The following is a 21,726-nucleotide window of genomic DNA, read 5'->3' as shown; positions in this document are numbered from 1 at the left end:
AGTAGGTCTGAGAATCGGCCACTATCTATTTTTTACCTCTAAGTGATAAGGGTTTTTCGCCCTTAACATTTTTTTATTTATATGGCAACACAACGTTTGCCGGGTCAGCTAGTACATATATACACATCGAGATGACTGTCTGACTAAATGAGTGAGTTGCTGTGCCAGAGATCAACGCAAATGGAAACCGCTGAACTTAAGCGTGCTGGAATTTTACACATACTCGTAGGTTCTTTATATAGCGTAAATGAGCACTAGGATAAATAAAATAGGATAATATCGTTTGAACATCTTTTGTTTTTGAAGCAGACACCTACTATGAAACTTTGTATTGGCTTTCTGGATAAAAATAATGAAATACGTATTTCACTGCTTTTGGAAATTCTACTTCAGCCTTTTTGGTGCAGTCGGGTTTTTGATTTTTTAAATTAATTACTTGTTGAAATATCTTCCTGTATTCTGATTCTGGCTCAGATTTTTCAACCGGTTTTTCTTCATCATCCTCCATGATCAACTTTTTTCGGCAACGTTTCGACATGATAATTTTCAACATAAAGACAGCGGTCCTACTTCGTCGCTACGCAGCCTCGACTGCGTTGCACAACACTAACCACGTGAAGCTAGCGTGGGGTGCGGTACGAGGTGCGTGGGGAAACGAGGCGTTCCCAACCTCGTTCCGCACTGTGTTAGCATTATTATTTGTTCAGTGCGGTACGAGGTCTAACAAACCCGACATTAGGTTGGTGTACCATAGAACTAGGAATCAGTAGCACATCACAAACATATAGTTATCACTCTCCTACACTGAACCAGACGGAAGTTATGCCTCTCGCACCACAGAGAAGTTAAAGTTTTTTCTTACCGCTATAACGACCAGACATGGACAAGGTGTTTTAAGCCGCGTTCCGCAGCTAACGTGTTAAGAGATGGTAGTAACCCCCCTGTTCTGACGCGATTTTAACATTTTTTACCCATCACTAAAATTGCACTACGCCGCTAAAGAAGTTTTCATTTTAAAACTGACCAATTGCGAGTCAGACTCAGTTTTGGGGTCATGACCCTTGTGACATGGGACTTGTTTATCAATAGGGTACAAAATAACCACTGGTCACTTTAGTGTTATACATACTAAAACCGGTCAGTTTGCGTCCATTGGCCATACGAATCAGATGTGTTTAAGGTCATCAAAATGATTATTTATTTCTGTATATTATTATCTCCTATTTACGCACAAATACATAGAAACAGCTTGAAAGAAGTGTTCGCGTGGAAGCAACTAACATATGACGTTGACGGCGTTATCTGTAAGTTCTTTAGTTATTTAATTATTTATTTGATTATGGTCACTATTCATTTCGGAATTTATATTTGGGAGTAAAGTCTGCACATGTTGGCTATCTGAATAGCATTCTGGCTTCCCCGATGTCGGAGGAAGCTAGGGTGCTATTTAGGTTAGCTGACTTAGGTTTAGCAAAAAAATAATTTGGGTTCTATTCTATTTTTTTATTATTATTTTATCTAAAATCATATTCAAATTTGGTTTGTTCAAAATTGATTAATATTGATTTTTTTTCGAACATTAACAAAATACCACCGCTTTGGATAGTGGTTCGTTATGGAGAGGAAGTGGCGAAAGAAACTCCGTATGTGCGCAATTTAAAATCTTTTAAAAGTATGTACTCGTTTTATACATTGTTATGAGATGAATTGCTTAATAGTTTGTTTGTACGGGATGATGTGTTCGCCCAGCGAAAAAATCCCACTTTAAATTAAAAATAAATAAATAAATAAATGGTCACTAACATACTGTTCACTTAGTTCTACCTAATAACAGCAGTGTTAACGCTGCTGTGTTCCGGTTTGAAGGGTGGTAAAGCAGACATACTTATCCGAGGCGTTCCTTAGTCCTCAAGTAGCGGCGCGTCTGTGGCCGACCTCAGGTAGGAATCTAATCCTATCTGGGGTTGATTACAGACACGACTCCGGCGGCACCACCGCCACGCCTATTTCTGTTATAACAGCAGTGTTAAGCTGCTGTGTTCTGGTTTAAAGTGTGGTAAGGGAAACATGCTTTTCCGAGGCGTTCCTTAGTCCTCAGGTATAGCGACGCATCTGTGGACGATCTCAGATGGGAATCTAATCCTATCTGTTAGATGACAGATGTCCATACGGCAGTATTTAGTGGTTACATGCTCGTCTGCTACTCCTATATTATAAAAAACCCTTTTATTACAGATTCCGAGGACTCTGAGTACAAGAAGGGCCCTGACGTCATCCACTTTAGCCAAGACTTGACTGAATCGGAGAAATACTTTATTCAATATAATAATGTGCCTATCGGCTTCGAAGTATATAAAGAAACTGTTTTCGTAACGGTACCAAGGAGACGATATGGTAAGTATATTAGAAATTTATTCATCTTTAACCCATTACTGCCTCGCTGGGCGCGGGTCTCCTCAGAATGAGAAGGATTAGGCCATAGTCCACCGCGCTGGCCAAGTGCGTATTGGTAGACTTCACATACCTTTGAGAACTTTTTCTTTGTTTTAATTTCTCAGGTATGAAGGTTTCCTCGTTTGCCTTCACCGTTTAAACGAGTTATAATTAATTTATAATACGCACATAACTTTGAAAAATCAGAGGTGCGTGCTTGGGATTTGAACCTCGGACCCCTCGATCAGCTCTTTGGTCACCAGAAGCGAGGACAAGTCTGGTCGACATATCTGACATGAATTTCTTCATATCAGATGACCATGGACCCATTGTCTCCACTGCAAGCGCCGCAAACAAATAATTATCCAATATATTACTATATTTTAGCTCTTTAGTATTTGGGCATGGTCGGCTGCAGCCCCAGCGCTCACATACGTATTACCAACGTGAGATGGGGCTAGAGTGTCGACACAGGTCGCGTCCCATACCAGGGGTCGTCCGAGACTCCACGGCACCAAAGTGATCTTATTTCTTTTTACTTCTCTTTCTTTCTCACATTCTTTCTTTTTTCATGTTCTCCTTTCTCCCTTTTTTTCATTTTATTTTATTTCCTATTTATTATTATTTTTTTAGTATAGTTGCACCGCCTTCAATTTTTCTGCACATCCCTAAGGTTGACGGAGAGAAAATGCTATTTAGCATTAAGTCCGCCTTTTGCACCACACTGTTTTTAACATGGTCAATAAAGAGTAAATAAATAAATAAATAATAAGGCTCTCTAGAAATTACGTTTAAGAGTTTAGGAATCTATTGCTGGATAATTAACGCCACCTAGAAGTCGGTGAACTTTGTAGATCGATAACAGCACCACTTGGCTTTTTAGTTATGATGTAGTCCGCACCATAACCACGGCGCTACCTACCTCGAAAATCCTTAATCCTGATGATCCTGATGAGAGCAATGGGAGAAAATTATTAAAATATGTTTAGAATCGAGTTCAAAGATTCCGTTACATACATACATACATACACAGGTCAAGCTATTAAAAGCGTAGGAATAAAAAAAGTTTAAAATAAATGGCGCCGCCATACAAGAAAACGTTATAGGGATATACTGTAACGTATTTATTTAACTATTATATTTTTATTCGTTTGTGTTGTCAATTTATGTATCTATAATAATAAATACTAAAAATAAAAAAAATACAAGTACCTAGTACCGAACCCCTCGTTATGCAAGTTCGATTCGATTAGCAGCAGCAGCGGCAGTTTCAATTTAATAACATATTTAGCATTTCATATTAATTTTCAGGAATACCATCAACCCTAAATTACGCTCTGAAGTCAAGTGGTCCCTCACCTGCCTTGAAGCCATATCCTGATGCAGAAGAGTCTAAGGACCTGGTTTCAGTTTACAGACCGAGGGTGGATGCTTGTGATCGACTTTGGATGGTGGACACAGGCCTTTTGGAAGTACCAAGTGAGTATTGGAGGGATGATTTCGACAAATAACAGTACCCTTACCATGAGTTTTCAAAACATCCCAAAATTTCACGTTACGTTTACTCAATCCATTATTCTGTCCGTTTGCTTAGTAGACTGAGTAAACGTAACAATAAGTAAGTGCTCAAGTATTTTTGTCTGCCTCACGTGTTCGCAAAAAGAGAGACAAAACATAAAGCGCCGTTTGTCAATTTAGACATTTAATGTTCCGTTACTGACACTATAGTTCTGATACAATCCGCTAGGGGCGCTGATTGGTAATTGTATGGGCAAATACGTAAACAAATACCAAAACAGTCATATTTGTCAAAATGTAAAAACTCATGGTAAAGGTACAGATGGCATTGTGTTATATAAAGCATCGCAAGTGTAGTGCAAGAGCTTCTGCTACTCGACAATAGATGGCAGCACGTGTAGCTTATCGTCATTTGAAGCTATCGTTTCATAGTTTTGCTTTTAAAAAAGATATGTTAATTTGTTTAAAGTGTTTAATATTTGTCGGTCGGTATGTATGAGCAAATAATGAAAGCCAAACCGATTTCAATAGATATACGCTATTTTTATTTATTTATTTAATTTAAACAGTTTTTTTTTTTGTAGTTTTTATGTTTAAACTAAATTTAAAAAAATGTTTCAGATGAAAGAAAACAAGTACAGAAGCCGGCGATAATAATATATGATTTGAAAACGAATAAACGCATACTGAAGTATGAATTAAAGGACTCGGATTTAGTAAATGAAAGGACTCCAGGAGGTAAGGTTATGTTTTATTTTTATATAATATAGGAGTAGCAGACGAGCATGCACTCCACCTGATGATAAGTGGCTATTGCCGCCCATGGACATCTGTATCAACCCCAGATAGGATTAGATATTTCTACCTGAGGTCGGCCACAGCGCCGCTACGCCTGAGGACTAAGCTGGAACGTCTCGGAAAAGTATGTTTCCCTTACCACACTTCAAACCAGAACACAGCAGCGCCTAACAGCTTAGCTACTAGACATAGATGGCGTTATTTCTCAACTCAACTTGAAATTAAGCTTGATATTAATTTTGCTATTCGACAACAGATGTCGTTGTCTCCTAATTCACTTATTTTCCAGCTGATTATTTTCGACTGAACTTTAAAATATTAAGCTTCAAATTAATTTTGCTACTCGACAAAAGATGGCGTTACCTATTTCACTTATTTTCCAGGTTTGACCTCAATAACAGTGGACGTTACCAAGCAGAATTGTGACGATGCGTTCGCTTACATCAACGATCTGGCCACTGCTGGTATGGTGGTATTCTCCCTGAAGCAGATGGACAGCTGGAGATACCAGGATGAGAGCTTCAAATATGACCCGATGTTTTTGAATTTTACTGTCGCTGGTGAGTTTAATAAGAAAAATTCTTATTTTAAATTGAAATTTTATATTGTATCCGTATCGTAGAAAACCCTATTATTAAGCCTCCGCTGTCTGTCCGTCTGTCTACCTGTCACAGGGCTACTCTCTATCTCTTGAACCGTAATAGATGAGCACTTGATTTTCTTATAGAATATGTACTTAACTATAAGTCTAAATATATAACTCAAACGTGACTGACTGACATAGTGATCTAACAACACACAGCCCAAACCACTGGACGGATCGGGCTGAAATTTGGCATGCAGGTAGATGTTACGACGTAGGCATCCGCTAAGAAAGGATTTTGATCAATTCTACCCCCAAGGGGATAAAATAGGGGATGAAAGTTTGTATAAATCTTCTTAGTTACTAATATTACTTCGTAACGCGAGCGAAGCCGCGGGCAAAAGCTCGTTGAAAATAAAGGCGATTTCCAATACAAGGAACCGCTATTTAATTGTTCAGCAATTTTCGCTTTATGTATTAAACTGTAATAGATAGTTTTATTTTTAATGCATTTATTTCAATGACTGCTATTATAACAAATACTAATAACATTATTATTTTCAAAACTAAAACCCACGCTATGGCAGTTATTGAAACTAAAAAGTAATAATTGTTGCAATCTAGTAACTTTGCGATGAACTTTCTCTAAGACGCTCGAACAATCTCGCCTCGAAAATAGTTAATCCTGAGGATGTTGATAAGGACAATGGTACAAAATTATTAAAATCGTGTATTGTCATCGGTTTTTGATAATTCTTCAAAATTTTGAATTAAACTGAACGTTCAAAGTCGATAGAAATCGAGTTCAAAGATTCCGTTACATAGTTACATACATACCTACATATATACATACATACAACATACATACATACAACCCAAGCTAATAAAAGCGTGTTAAAAATAAAAACAATTAAAATTTGGTAGTACCGAACCCTTCATGTGCCAGCTTGACACGCACTTGGTAAATTATTCATTAAAAAACGACAACTTCGATCCCAGTATTTTCTTAAGTTTAAATTTGAGTAAAAATAAATCGCAAAGTTATCGCAAAAAAAGGTAACCTTTTGGATAGTAGATTGTAGGGTCAAATCCGTGAGTAACGACCTTATTAATGACCTCTTTATTATCTCGACTCAATTTCGGTTGACTTTCCTGTAACCCTGTATTAAACATTGGCAATGATTATTACAAATTGATTATTCACTATCAACCATTACTGTCTCACTGATGGGCACGAGTCTCCTCTCAGAATGAGAATGATTAAGCCATAGTCCACCGCGCTGGGCAAGCGCGTATTGGTAGACTTCACATACCTTTGAGATTTTTCAGGCTAGGCTTAACTAGGCTCTTAAGGCCTCTCTAGCGGACTAAGGGGTAGGCGGAAGGTGCGGTCCACAACGGGCCCCCGATCTTGGGGGCCCCCAAATACAGTAACTAACGAGCAAAAAATAAATTTTACACTGGGGGCCCCCATTCAACTTTCCACCGCGGGCCCCCGACGACCTTAAGCGGCCACTGCACTGCCGCTGCCTTATACATCTTATATATAAAATTCTCGTGTCACAATGTTAGTTACCGTACTCCTCCGAAACGGCTTTACCGGTTTTCACCAAATTTTATATACATATTCAGACCTGAGAATCGGCTACTATCTATTTCTCATACCCCTAAGTGATAAGGGTTGTTCACCCTTAACATTTTTTTATTTATATGGCAACACAACGTTTGCCGGGTCAGCTACTTCATATATAAGCAAATCTTACAGGTTATGTGATCAACTGGAAAGACAATATTTTTGGTATCGCGCTCTCAGACCCCGACCCATCAGGGAGAAGAACGGTCTTTTACCACCCTCTGGTGTCAGATAAGGAGTATGCCGTGGACACTGAGATCTTGAAGAAACGGAAACCATTCAAGAGTAGAGTAAGACTTCGTTTTTATCTATATAAAATCATAGCTAGAATTTTCGTACTATAGGAGTAGTAGACGAGCATGCAGTCCACCTGATGGTAAACTACTGCCGACCATAGACATCTGTAATGAACCCCAGATAGGATTAGTTTCCTTCCTGAGTTCGGCCATAAATGCGCCGCTACCTGAAGACTAAACTGGAACGCCTCGGAAAAGTATGTCTCCCTTACCACACCCTTCAATCCAGAACACAGCAGCGCTTAACACTGCTGTTATTAGGTAGAAATAGGTGTGGCGGTGGTACCGCCGGAGCCGAACCACAAAGGATTCTACGACCTTCAAACTACAAAATTGGGACTGTTTGTCCGGCGTACATATATAATTCATTTTATACAATTAATGAATTGTATTATATGATGACTTATACAATTTTATGTGTTTAAATTATATTATTTATATACTATTACAATATATTGATATTTAAAATTATAGACTTTAGTTCCACTACAAGTTCTTCAATATAAATATATACTTCCAGCTACTCGGCTCTAGAGGGAACAAGTCACAAAGCGGGTCCAGTAGCTACCACGCCGCTACAGGAAATATATTTTACGCCAATGTGGCACAAGACGCCATCTTGTGTTGGGACGTAAACACCAAAATGGCGCCTGAAAATGTCGGAATCGCCGCGCAAGATCACGATCTTCTTGTTTATATATCAGGTGATATATAGTTTAATTTCTAAGAAATATATGGGATTGTTATAATTTTCAGAGAAATTCATATCATCATCAACAACCCATTACTGTCCCACTGCTAGGCACGTGTCTCCTCTCATAATGAGAAGGATTAGGCCGTAGTCCACCGCGCTGGCCAAGTGCGTATTGGTGGACTTTACATACCTTTGAGATTTTTTTTATAAATCTCTCAGGTATGCAGGTTTCCTCACGATGTTTTCCTTCGCCGTTTAGCAAGTGATAGTTAATTTTTAATACGCACATAACTTTTTTGGAAAAACAGAGAGAACAGCCTGGGATTTGAACCTAGGACCCCTCGATCGAGAGGCCGAGTTTCTTAACCACTAGGCTATCACTGCTTAAATTCATATATTATGCAATATTGACTAGATTGGGACCGTTTTTAGGGTTTCGTACCCAAAGGGTAAAAAACAGAACCCTAACACTAAGTCTTCGCTGTCTGTCCGTCTGTCCGTCTGTCACAGGGTTCTATCACTGGAACCGTAATAGATAGATACTTGATTTTTTTACAAAGAATACATAACGGTGGCCACAATAACAAAAAATACTAAAAATAACATAAAGTTTAATATAAAAGGGAGTCTCCATACAACAAATCGAAATTTTTTCGCATTTATCGATCTAACTGTATAGGAAGGCAGTTAAAACTTTTACAATCCGTTAACTACTATAACTGATATTATAATAAATACAAATAAGAACAATATACCATATTTTAATATAGTTCTTTCAATTTAACTATACTTTGTTTACATATCATTCATCATCATCCCAACGGACGGACTAGAAGTTTGGCGCAAACAATACTACGCTCTCATGCATTAATAAAACTTTTTTGTTTACAGATTTAAAAGTCATCGGAGATGAAGTATGGGTGCTAGTGAACCAAATACCCAGATTCGTGTTCTCAAATCTTAATGTGGAAGAACTTAACTTTTATATTCATAGGTACCTTTTTATGTTTTTATTAGGTTAAGGAAATCTGTAATGTATAGTCTCTAGCGTCTTAAGGGGGAGGGGGGGAAGGGGCAGTCCACCCCGGGCCTTTGATCCTGGGGAGCCCCCAAACACAGTGGCTAAGGTCGTAAGAACCAAACACTCTATGAAATGTGTATCACTCAGCTAAAAAATGGCCGAATCACAATGTGGTTATTCAATGTGTTATGTGGGTATTTCAATGTAAAATATTAATGAATAAATAAATAATATAACAGTAGCGGACGAGCATGCAGTCCACCTGATCAATCGTAAACATAATCGCAACTTTGAAGGTAGAATCCTTTGTGACTCCGGCACCACCGCCACACCTATTTCTGTTATAACAGCAGTTTAAGCGAAGCTGTGTTTCGGGTTTGATGTGTGGTAAGGGAGACATACTTTTCCGAGGCGTTCCAGCTTAGTCCTCAAAGTAGCGGCGCTTGTGGCTGACCTCAGGTAGGAATGTAAGCCTATCTGGGGTTGATTACAGATGTCCATGGGCAGCAGTAGCTTACCATCAGGTGGACTGCATGCTCGTTCGCTACATAGGGATCTGCAAGTGGGACAGTAATAACTACTAATTAATGATTTTATTTAATTTCAGAGCAAAAGTTCAAGATTTAATTAAGGGAACACCATGCAAAATTTGAGGTTATACTCCGCAGTAGATAAATAAATCTGTCTTTATGAACAAATCTTTTATTTTTCTTCACATTTTTCTGTTTGTATAAAGCACCTACCAAGTGAGTAATAGGTATTTTATATTACCCGCGTGGCGGAGCGGTCACCATACCGGTCTGACGCGCAGAGGGTCCCGGGTTCGATCCCCGGCCAGACAGATATCTAAATGATTAATTTAGATTTCTGTTTCTGGGTCTGTGTGTTTGTGTAGTTTTCTCTGTGTGTGTCTATAGCACACATGATACAGGGAATCCTAGTGTGGGGCTGTGAGCGTAGAAAGCGTTTTTTAAATTTTTATTAATTACGATCTAGCCTAATTTAAGACTAATGAGTAATTCTACGGTAATAAACTGCTAAATAATCATATAATGAAGGCGGCGTCCTCTGACACAGCACTTCTTTGTGTTAACACATAAGGGAGCAGACACATTGTTCTTGTGTTCTATAATGTTCACTTATCACTATTTCACTAACACTACTGTGTCATGTCACAAGCTCAAAGGGTTTAGTCCGTTTTTCTTCACATAAAATAACCTATTTTAGAATCCGCGCCAAACTTCTAGTCCGCTCTGAAGTTGCGAGCAGGTATAGTCATTCAATTTGTAATGGCGACGCGATTCATTTCTATATTTAGAACGCAGTTTTACGCAGACTTTATAATTTTAGAAACATTTACTGCTATTCGACGGTAGATGGCGATGTATCCAGTCTTGATAACTTGTATACAATTTAATCATTTATTTCATAATTTAGACACATGGCTTAGTTTACTAATTACAGAACTTGTAAATTATAATTATTAGATGACATTATTATGCAGTAATTAGCACTTGATCAGATTTGAAAGTCAATCTAAATATATCTAACTCAAAGGTGACTGACTGACATAGTGATCCTGAGGTATTCCCTCAGGACTATGACATGGGGCTCTTCAAGAGGGGTGTAAAAAGAGCTCTCCTTCAAAGCCGGCGATGCATCGGCGACTCCTCTGGTGTTGCAAATGTCCATAGGCGACGGTGACTGCTTTCCATCAGGCAGCCCGTCTGCCCTATCGTTAGGTTACATATAAAAAAAAAAAAAAAAAAAATCTATCAACGCACAACCCAAACCACTGGACGGATCGGGCTGAAATTTGGCATGCAGGTAGATGTTATGACGTAGGCATCCGCTAAGAAAGGATTTTGATCAATTCTACCCCCAAGGGGATAAAATAGGGGATGAAAATATTACTTCGTAACGCGAGCGAAGCCGCAGGCAAAAGCTCGTAGTTATATTATAAGCAATTAGAGATGATTTGAGCTAAAATAAGTTTACTCTTCATGTAAGTGGCCGAGCGCACCCTTAAGACATACTTTTCCGAGGCGTTCCAGCTTAGTCCTCAGGGGTACCGGCGCATCTGTGGTCGACCTCAGGTAGGAATATCTAATCCTATCTTGGGTTGATTACATATGTCCATACGGCAGTAGCCACTTACCATCAGGTGCATGCTCGACTGCTACTCCTATATTATTAAAAAAAAGAAACAAAAGGCGTTTGTCCACCGCGGCCGTCACCGGACCGTCACGAGATGACGGCGCCGAAGTAGCGGTACATACATTTGAAATGAAATGAAATATATTTGTTTTGTACAGGCCAACGGCGGCACTTACAAATTGTCAGTTACAATATTTTCTTAAACTACTACCGGATTGGAACGCGACCTCTACTGAGAAGATTCGGTAAGAAACTCAGTGGGTTTGTCTTTTTTTAATAATTATTATTGTCTTTTTTTAAATGCCATCATTATTATATATATTTAATAAAGCATTCGCTCAAGTATCATGCTTTACATTTATCTAAAACAGCAGTTTATTTAGCATGTTTTTTTACTATAGCAGCAATTTACTGTAGCGCCTGTCCACCGCACGTCCGTCACTTCATATTAAAGTCGGCCTGACATAATCTCGTTCTCTGTTTGTCCACCGCCACCGTCACCGAGCCGATACCGATAATTAATGACGGCGCCGAAGTAGAGTACATACATTTACTATAGCAGCTTGTCCACCGCACGTCCGTCACCCGAGCACCGTCATCCCGGCCGATATTCCGAGTAGATCGGCGTGACCGCTAGATCAGCACCGAGTTTTTGTTCGGCCGATGTCCCGGCAATATAAAACACGTTAGAACTTGTCCATACATTGTCACACGCCGATATCGATCGAACAAAATAAACCGCCGATATCGGTCGCGGTGGACATACTATCGCCGTCACGACATATTAAAATCGGCCCGAAATAAATCAAGTTCTCGGTATCGGCTCGGTGACGGTGCGGTGGACAAACGACCTTACGGTCTGGTGACGGCGCTGGTGGAGAAATGACTTAATCTATACATACAAAAAATGATGTTTAGATTAGTAAAGATACTTCGCCGCCTTGAAATTTAATGAACCCACAAACGGCTTATTAGTAGTAGTAATTTTTTGAATTCTTGACAAATAAAAACATTTTTAGAGAAAATTTACGAATAAATAACTAATACTGCGTAATTTACATAATAAATAAATAATTATTTCAAATATTTTAGGGACATTTTAGCACGGAGACGTGGCAAAACTTTTTTACGCAACTATTTCAATTCTCAAAACTGTACATTTTCGTATTAGGAGTGTTGAGACGATTTGTTAATGCGCCATATAAGAGTGTGTATTACATTTTTTAAAACAGTCGCAATTAAATGCTTGCTGAGGAAAAACGTCTTGTCTTAATACGAACCCCCTTCACGCGAAAGTAAACCTTAATTACATCACCATATGGTCGAAACGAGCCGGACGCGTTTGGGTCACTCATCGCAAAAAATATTGAATAGGCCGACCCGAGAGAACAAAAGGACTGCATTCCGGAAGAGATAAGAAACATTAAGTGTTTACTATGGCCGCTACCATAGAACAAGCGATTAGCGTTTTAGAAGACACAGCGATTTTATTGAAGAAAGCTCAGATTAATTTGAAGAAGTGCCCTAAGGAACGTTTTACGAAAGGTTACATTGAAGCTATAATAAAAACTAATAATGAGTATTGAGCGACATTTAAGAAGGCTCATGAAGACTTAGTGAGGAATATTACGAGGGAACAAAAGGGAATATTGCCGTACTTCGTGAACGAAGAATTCCATCTAACTGAAGATATTTATATATACCTACAAGCTGAACTTAATGATATGTTGACGGCGAGATTTCAGTCGACTGACGTTCGTAACTCCAGTACATCTTCATTTGATGCCATAAATTCCTCTCAAGTCAGACTACCGACAATTCAGCTACCAACTTTTACTGGAAACTATAAAGAATGGCCTACTTATCAAGACATGTGCCTTTCACTTGTCCATCAAAATACATCGTTGACTCAGGTTCAGAAATTGCATTATTTAAAATCCACGGTCGCTGGTGAAGCCGCATCCTTATTAAAACATATACAAGTGACGGAAACAAATTACGCGCAAGCTTGGGAAACGCTATCGCACCGCTACGGTAACCGCCGCCTTATAGTCAATGCTCAAGTATTTTATAACAAACTGGAACAATTGCTTTTTAACTTGTGTATTAAAAGGGCTAATAAAAAAATTGTAATATGTGGGGATTTAAATATAAACATTTTACAACAAAATAATAGGACATACGAATTAAAAAGTATTCTTAATAACTACAATTTCGAAATTCACATCAACAAACCAACGAGAAATCTTGCCTGTTTGGATTTAATTATAAGTAATATAAAAAACGTTACAACAAATATTCATTATTTCGCCTTGCCAGATCACGAAACTGGACAAACCATAACGATGGACTTGCGTAAAAATAAAAAGTCCTCATACTGGTACGAGACTATTCGGGACTACAGCCAAAATAACGTTAAGAAGTTTTGTGAATGCATGACGGCCTTGTCCTTTTCAGAAGTCTATGAGGAAAATTCTTTAAACAAAAAGTTCAATAAATTTCATGAGCTAATACTTCTCTTTTATAACCTATGCTTTCCCTATATTGTTGTAAAAAAAGACAAATAAATGCAAAAAGATGCACTGCATGACAAAGGGAATACGTAAAGCAAGTGTTCGTAAAAGAATTCTGTATCTAACGTTTAAACTGTCAAATAGTAATAAAAAGTTATGTGGTCAACCGTATAAAAACTACAACCATTTACTCAAAAAGTGCATTTATCAAGCTAAACATATTAGTCACAAAAAGTACATAGAGAATAACCGGAATAAATGTAAGGCAACATGGAACATTATTAATAGCAATATGGGTATCAATGACAATTTAAATAAGCATCTTGACCTTATTGAACACAATAATAAAAGTTACACAAATCCATCTGACATTTGCGAATTGTTTAATTGCTTTTTTATTAATTTGACTTATGATAATACGATGACATCCAATAATTCCAATTCAAAATCAAATACATCTTTTCTTAATAATTTTAATACTAACTCCTTATTTTTTAATGCTTCAAAAATACTAATTCAGTCGGATATGATGGCATTAGTACAAGGGTCATCAAGAAATGTGCAGATTCGTTGAGTACACCACTATGTCACATTGTTAACTGCTCATTTGAACAAGGTGACTATCCAAAAGCACTTAAAATATCAGCCATTAAACCTTTATTTAAAAAACTTAATCCACAGGATATGTCTAATTACAGGCCAGTGGCTCTTATGCCTGTAATATCACAGATTTTCGAGAAAGCAATGCTAAAAAGGTTATACGCATATATCATGAAGTATAATATATTAAGAAATGAGCAATTTGGTTTTATAAAAAACAAATCCACAACGTTAGCCTGTTATAACTTAGTTAATGAAGTCTCCCAGGCATTAAATGCCAAAAAACAAGTGGCAGCAATATTTTTAGATATGACCAGGGCATTCGATTTTCTACATCATCAAATTCTGATAGACAAATTAGAAAAGTATGGCATACGTGGGCAACCACTCGAATGGCTTAAAAACTACCTTCATGACAGAAAACAATATACAGAGGTATCGAAAATAATAAATAGTAAAAAAATAACTTGCCAATCTAGTAAAAAACTAATTAATTTGGGAGTGCCTCAAGGTAGTGTACTTGGACCTTTTTTATTTCTTTTATATATTAATGATCTCCCCCAAATAACGCAACATAAAACTATCTTATTTGCAGATGATACAACTATCATCGTAAAAAGTGATACACTTGATAATTTGCACAAAGAAATAAATTATACAATAAGTACTATTATGGACTGGCTCAAAGACAACAATCTTAAATTAAATATAAGTAAAACTAAAATAATACATTTTTGTTCAACAAAAGCACATAATAAACCTATAAATATAATGTTTGGGCAACAAAAAATACAAATGGTAGAAAACATTAAATACTTGGGTGTTACAATCGATGACAACTTAAAGTGGAAGAATCATGTTTTAACAGTATGCGAGAAACTTGCCAAATTTGTATTTGCTATCAGACGCTTAACATTAACGGTATCTCAAAGTGCAGCGCTAAGTGTATACCACGGATATGTTTCATCTACTCTGTCATATGGACTTCTACTGTGGGGAAATTCTGTTGAGGTTGATAAAGCCTCCAAAATTCAAAAAAAGGCAATTCGAGCAATATGTGGGGTAGACCCAATGGCTAGTTGCAGGCCATTATTCAGACAACTTAAGGTATTAACTCTGACATGTATGTATATCAGAGCAGCCTGCATATTTGTAAGAGAACATCCAAATTATTTTAATCTAGACTTAGAAATCTCGCCTAAAAGATCAAGACGTAATGTCAACAAACATAAATTGCACACACCAAGTTGTAGATTACAAATGTTAAAAAGAAACGCTCATATTTCAGTAATTCAAATATATAATAAACTACCTAATTTTTTTAAGGAATTACCATTGAATAAATTTCGAAGAAAGATACAGGAATGGCTCATAGAAAGGAATTTTTATACCTTACGCGATTATCTTAATGCCAAATTTGACTAATTTATATTATGACATTTTTATCGCATTAAGTATATTATTGTCCTAGCTATTGTTATGAACACTAGGAAAATGTAATAATTATTGTTATTATGTGCAATTATTATTTGACATTGATTATTATTATTATTTTGTTTCCATTGCAGTTATATAAATGGTAATTGTAAATATTTTAATTCCTTATAAATACCTAATTTTGCACACCCATAGGGGTAGGACATAAGAATGTATGTTAATTTTAAGACCCATATATACCACTATGTTCTTGCAAATAAACTGAATTGAATTGAATTGAATTGCTCTTCTACGAAGATTATTTACGCAACGAAAGTGCACTACTCAATCGGCTAATCTATTGAAATCGCTTTTGGATACTACAACCGAATGCCTAAACAGCTTGAAATACCTGAAAATTTCTACTGATTCTTGGGATCCTCTTACCATATTTCTGGTAGTACAGAAATTGGACACAGAGTCTCATCGAGATTGGGAAGAGTGTGCCTTTAAAAGTAGTCCAGATGAACTACCTACGTGGGATAGATTGAGAAGCTTTTTGGAATCTAAATTTCGTACAATAGAACTCATCACACCTATGTCAACAGTTCGAGAGAAGAGTATTAAGGAGCGTACATTTCACGTGACAACCACAATTAAGGGTTGTATCAAATGTAAAGAAGGCCACACCCTAAGTAGATGCAGCGAGTTTATTAAGATGCAACCTTTGGAACGAGGATTTTATGTGAAGAATAATAATGTGTGCTTTAATTGTCTAACACCGGGACATAGTGCCATGGAATGTCGAGTAGTACAATCGTGTCGTGTATGTAACAGGCGCCATCATTCTCTTCTGCACTTACCAAGAAGAGTGACCACGTCGGAGCATAAAGAACCTAATCAGCCGTCAGTGTCCACTGAATCCAATGTAGAAGAAGTGAAAGTAAATACAATGATTGCGTCACACCATATTAGCGAGCATCGAGTTGCATTACTAGCAACTGCGTTAGTGATTGTTAAAAGCGAAGAAGGGCACGCCACGGTACTCAAGGCACTTGTAGACAAGGGGTCACAGGCATGTTTTATCAGCGAAAAGGCGGCTCAAATACTTAAGTTAAGAAGATACCCTACTAACAAGATCGTTACCGGGATGGAGTCTATGAAGGTGGCCGTAAAGCAGCAAGTACATATCCAAGTGAATTCGCGATGGGAGTCAGATTTTAGCTTACCTGTGCGGGCTTATATAATGTCAAAGCCGCTGACTACCCATATACCTGAAACGAAGATCACACGGATAAACAAATGGTCACATTTATCAGGTCTGAACTTAGCAGACCCAGACTACAGCACATCTGGAACGATAGATCTATTGCTGGGAGTGAAAGAATATGCTACAATGTTGCAAGAAGGCTTAATCAAAGGTCCCCCAGGCACTCCATGCGCTCAAAATACCAGCCTTGGGTGGATAATATTCGGCGAAATAAGTATGAAGTCAGATATTAACGAGAATACATCCATTGTAATGCACCAGCAAATAGAAACAGACTCAGAACAAGATATAAATATGCAAGATTTTTTAAAGAGAATATGGAAAATCAATACAATTTCAAGTAGAACATTATCCAAAGAAGAACAGCAATGCGAAGAAATCTATGAGAAAACACATAAACGAGACAAAACAGGACGATATATAGTAAAATTACCATTCAAGAACGAAGTTCATAAATCAATTGAAGGCGACGCCAAAACAATAGCAATGAATAGATTATTACAGCTTGAAAGAAGATTTAATAAGGATCCACACCTGAAAAAGAATACACAAACGTTATGAAAGAATATGAGAATTTAAAACATATAGAAGAAATACCAAAAGAAGAAATAAATAAAAGAAAATCTGTATACTTACCTCACCACGCCGTATGCCGTGAAGACAAGGAGACCACGAAGACACGCGTCGTCTTTGACGCCTCCTGTAAGGGTTCGAATGGCGTTTCCCTAAACGATGAGTTGTTGCTGGGACCTTTACTCCAAGAAGACCTCCGAAGTCTATTGATGAGATGGCGAATGCATGCCGTGTGTTTCATAGCGGATATACAAAAAATGTATCGAATGATACTGCTGGACAAAGAAGATTGCGATTTTCAACGAATCCTTTGGCGATACAATCCATCTGATGAAGTTAAAGAGTACCGACTTTTAACGGTGACCTTTGGTACAGCATCAGCGCCTTATCTAGCTGTACGGACGCTTATGCAACTGGTCAAAGACGAAGGAGATGAGTATTCAGAAGCCGCAAAGATCCTTAAAGAAGATTTTTACGTCGATGACCTTATGTCGGGTTGTGACCTGCCATGTCAAGCGATTAAAATATGTAGAGACCTGAAACAATTATTATGTCGAGGAGGTTTTGAATTAAAGAAATGGGCGTCTAACAATGCAGATTTAATGATGTCTATTGAGCCCAGTGAACGATCCGCACATTCTCAAATAGATCTAAACGTCGACGGAAAGGTTAAAACCTTGGGTGTTCTATGGGACCTAGAAAGGGATCAAATCGAATACAACTTACCCTTACATTCCTTGCAATGCAGCAATATTACAAAGCGATATATACTTTCTACACTGCACAAACTATTCGATCCATTAGGTTGGATAGCGCCATGCTTTATATTAACGAAAATCCTTCTACAAAAGTTGTGGCTCGAGCGACTAGCATGGGATGACGAAATAACTTGTTTGTTTGTATTCGTAGTTCAGAATGTTCTTTTTAAAGGACTTAAATAGTCCTTTGGTGGGCGGTATGTTGAGACGATTTGTTAATGCGCCATATAAGAGTGTGTATTACATTTTTTAAAACAGTCGCAATTAAATGCTTGCTGAGGAAACACGCCTTGTCTTAATACGAACCCCCTTCACGCGAAAGTAAACCTTAATTACATCACCAAGGAGTAAGTAATCTTTACTAATCTATGCTGTAGGTATACCCTTTATGGAATCGTAAACTATACATCGAATCTTAACATTTCATCATGTGTTGATATTTAGCAAAGTTGTGCATGAGCCCACGAAGGTTTCAGAGTTATTTATTTATTTATTTTTAATTAAAAGTGGGATTTTTTCGCTGGGCGAACACATCATCCCGTACAAACAAACTATTAAGCAATTCATCTCATAACATTGTATAAAACGAGTACATACTTTTAAAATATTTTAAATTGCGTACATACGGAGTTTCTTTCGCCACTTCCTCTCCATAACGAACCACTATCCAAAGCGGTGGTATTTTGTTAATGATCGAAAAAAAAATCAATATTAATCAATTTTGAATAAACCAAATTTGAATATGATTTTAGATAAAATAATAATAAAAAAAATAGAATAGAACCCAAATTATTTTTTTGCTAAACCTAAGTCAGCTAACCTAAATAGCACCCTAGCTTCCTCCGACATCGGGGAAGCCAGAATGCTATTCAGATGCCAACATGTGCAGACTTTACTCCCAAATATAAATTCCGAAATGTTTCATTTCGAACACATTCCATCAAAATATGTGTAACATCCTCAATCACACCACAATCCTCACAATTTGGTGACGTAATTTTGTTCATTAAAAATGCAAATTTATTTGATGGAATATGTCCGGAACGTAACCTAAGCGCTGTTTTTAGCCAATTTCTTTTAAAAGGTATATTATCGATCCACGAAAATTTTGATATTTGTGGCTGAATAGTTCGATACCAGATTCCCTTCTCACAAGACCTAGTATCGAAGTATTCCTGCCACAAAGTTCTGCACTGTTTTTTAATAATTTTGATGTGGTCCCAATAAAGAGGTAGTGTAGGAAGAGGTACTCCGAGGTTTCAGTTTGTACGACCAATTATCGACAGATAGCGCCACTGTCATTCCAATTAAGGTACAAATTTTCAGTTATATGTATGTTATGCATTTTCTTTTAAACGCGGGCGAAGCCGCGGGCACTACTAGTTGATAAATAATAAAGTCAAATCATTACATAATTATATTTTATTAACTTTTACTTAAAAATCTAATATCCATAATCGAAACTATCAGATAATCCCTTTTTGGTTCGACTCCGGCGGCACCACCGCCACACTTATTTCTGCCTCATAACAGCAGTGTTAAGCGCTGCTGTGTTCTGGTTTGAAGGGTGTGGTAAGGGAGACATACTTATCCGAGGTGTCCCAGCTTAATCCTCAGATAACGGTGCATCTGTGGCCGACCTCAGATCTAATAATCTGATCTAATAATAAAGACTAATCCTATCTGGGGTTGATTACAGATGTCCATGGGCGGCAGTAGCCACTTACCATCAGATGGACTGCATGCTCGTCTGCTACTTCTATGTTAAAAAAATAATAATAAAATAAACATTTGTAGAATATGTACCGATCAAAAAAACCTGAATTTCTTTTCTTTAGTTATTTCCTTTTCTTTAGATATTCGGAAGTAATAGAAGGTTGTCCACCAAAACAAACGCCTTTCCAGCCAAACTATTACAAATTTATGCAATTATCTGCCTTATTATTACAGACATAGAGGCGTTATATGTAGAATTAGATCTTATATTAGATAATTCATAATACGCTATGTACTTGTATACAAATAATGGTTATAATGTCCTTCGGAGGCAGGGGAGCGTAACCTTTGGTTTATATGAAAACATAAACATTTTTTTAATTTACAACAATGTTAAATGGCGTTGAAAATAAATTCGAATTTAGAAACATATTTAAAATGACTACGAATCAATTTTTACTTAATATTATTAATGAGTAAAAATAATAAAAATCATTAATTTATTTAAATGTAATTTTGTGCCAAATGATGACAACAAAATAATAATATAAATCTTTAAATTATTTAAATGTAATTTTGTGCCAAATGTTGACAACCCCTGCCTAATGTTGGAGAGGAAATCTTAGAATTATCTGTAAGCATTAGATCTATCTACTACTCGGTTAGTGTTGAACGTAAAATATATAATTATTTTACATAAAGTGTTAGTAATCTTTGTACATATATAAAAAATTGTCTGTATGTTTGTGTCCATAAAACTCTAAAAGTAATGGAGGGATAGATTTGAAATTTTTACACAATATTGCATTTGTTTATGGGAGTGTTTTTAGATATTTTTTATCCTAAAATTCCCACAGAAAAGGGACTATATTAAGTTTTTTCTGAATGTTTAATATTACAGTGATTATCTATAGAGAAACAGGCGGCGTTTGTTAATATTATATTATAAGTGTTAAGTAATATTTAATAATAGTATTATTGTTTGTGCAAATAAATCGGCTTTCATTTTGTGATTTCATAACGCATTTTGACTTTACTAAAAAAACAGAAATCTGAAAGAACTTTTTAAAAGTCGCTGGGCAGATTTTATTTTTTTATTTTGAGAATTCTAGACACGGTATTCTAAGTAAATAAATTTTCTTCAAAGATAAATTAGGTATATTTTTTTTCAAAACACTTACAAAGTTAATATCATGTCAATTTAAAATAAAATATACAAAAAATATATTTTTCGTAACATTCGTAACGTAAAACATTAACTTTATTATTTAAATAATAAAAAAAAAGAGTTATTCAATAAAAAAATTGTTAATTTTACATTTTTTATTCAATACATTTAAAAAAAGTAAAAAATACATTTATATAACATTATTCATAAAGAAAATATATTTACAATAAATACATTATAACTATAATTATATACATTATTTACAAAAAAATATTAATTTTACAGAAAATGTCTTTACGAATTTTCATTATTTCACAAATATTATTACTAAGTCTCTACATTCTGGGATTTGTAAAAACGCAAGAAAATTCAAATTTGGGAAAATTTCGCGAAGTCTTCAAATGGAAACAGCTGACTTTCAACATCAATGGCGAAAATGGTAAGTAAAAAATATTTTTTTGCGTAAAATACTTAAATATAAAATGAAATTGTTCTTGAAACAATTAAGTATGTTTGACGACCCGCGTGGCGGAGCGGCCACCATACCGGTCTGACGCGCAAAGGGTCCCGGGTTCGATC

At 36.6% G+C, this 21,726-nt stretch overlaps 2 protein-coding genes across 2 annotated transcripts in view; both read left to right on the top strand.

Moving 5' to 3' along the window:
- The first annotated feature begins 1,122 nt into the window (after positions 1-1,122).
- The window catches only part of LOC140755462 (uncharacterized), a 33,163-nt gene continuing 12,559 nt past the window's right edge, over positions 1,123-21,726 (top strand). Inside the window, exons 1-10 of the mRNA XM_073090735.1 lie at positions 1,123-1,304; positions 2,236-2,394; positions 3,745-3,912; positions 4,573-4,689; positions 5,133-5,309; positions 7,098-7,255; positions 7,782-7,965; positions 8,847-8,972; positions 20,842-20,853; positions 21,512-21,586. Coding sequence (XP_072946836.1) covers positions 1,190-1,304; positions 2,236-2,394; positions 3,745-3,912; positions 4,573-4,689; positions 5,133-5,309; positions 7,098-7,255; positions 7,782-7,965; positions 8,847-8,972; positions 20,842-20,853; positions 21,512-21,586 — 1,291 coding nt within the window. The 5' untranslated portion in view covers positions 1,123-1,189. The remainder of the gene's footprint in view (positions 1,305-2,235; positions 2,395-3,744; positions 3,913-4,572; positions 4,690-5,132; positions 5,310-7,097; positions 7,256-7,781; positions 7,966-8,846; positions 8,973-20,841; positions 20,854-21,511; positions 21,587-21,726) is intronic.
- On the top strand, positions 15,747-20,035 carry LOC140755457 (uncharacterized). Its single transcript, XM_073090727.1, has 2 exons — positions 15,747-18,610; positions 19,495-20,035. The coding sequence occupies exon 1, from the start codon at positions 16,261-16,263 to the stop codon at positions 17,491-17,493; it is 1,233 nt and encodes a 410-aa protein (XP_072946828.1). The 5' UTR covers positions 15,747-16,260; the 3' UTR covers positions 17,494-18,610; positions 19,495-20,035.

Source organism: Epargyreus clarus, unplaced genomic scaffold (assembly GCF_041222505.1).
Source record: "Epargyreus clarus isolate Ecla_fem2 unplaced genomic scaffold, WU_Ecla_fem_2.2 ptg000033l, whole genome shotgun sequence".
NCBI lineage: Eukaryota > Metazoa > Arthropoda > Insecta > Lepidoptera > Hesperiidae > Epargyreus > Epargyreus clarus.
The sequence above is the reverse complement of the archived record's forward strand: the minus strand, read 5'-3'. Positions and strand labels throughout refer to the sequence as shown.

Coding starts and splice junctions, on each gene's coding strand:
- LOC140755457 (XM_073090727.1), top strand. CDS start 16,261: ATGTCAACAGTTCGAGAGAAGAGTATTAAGGAGCGTACATTTCACGTG.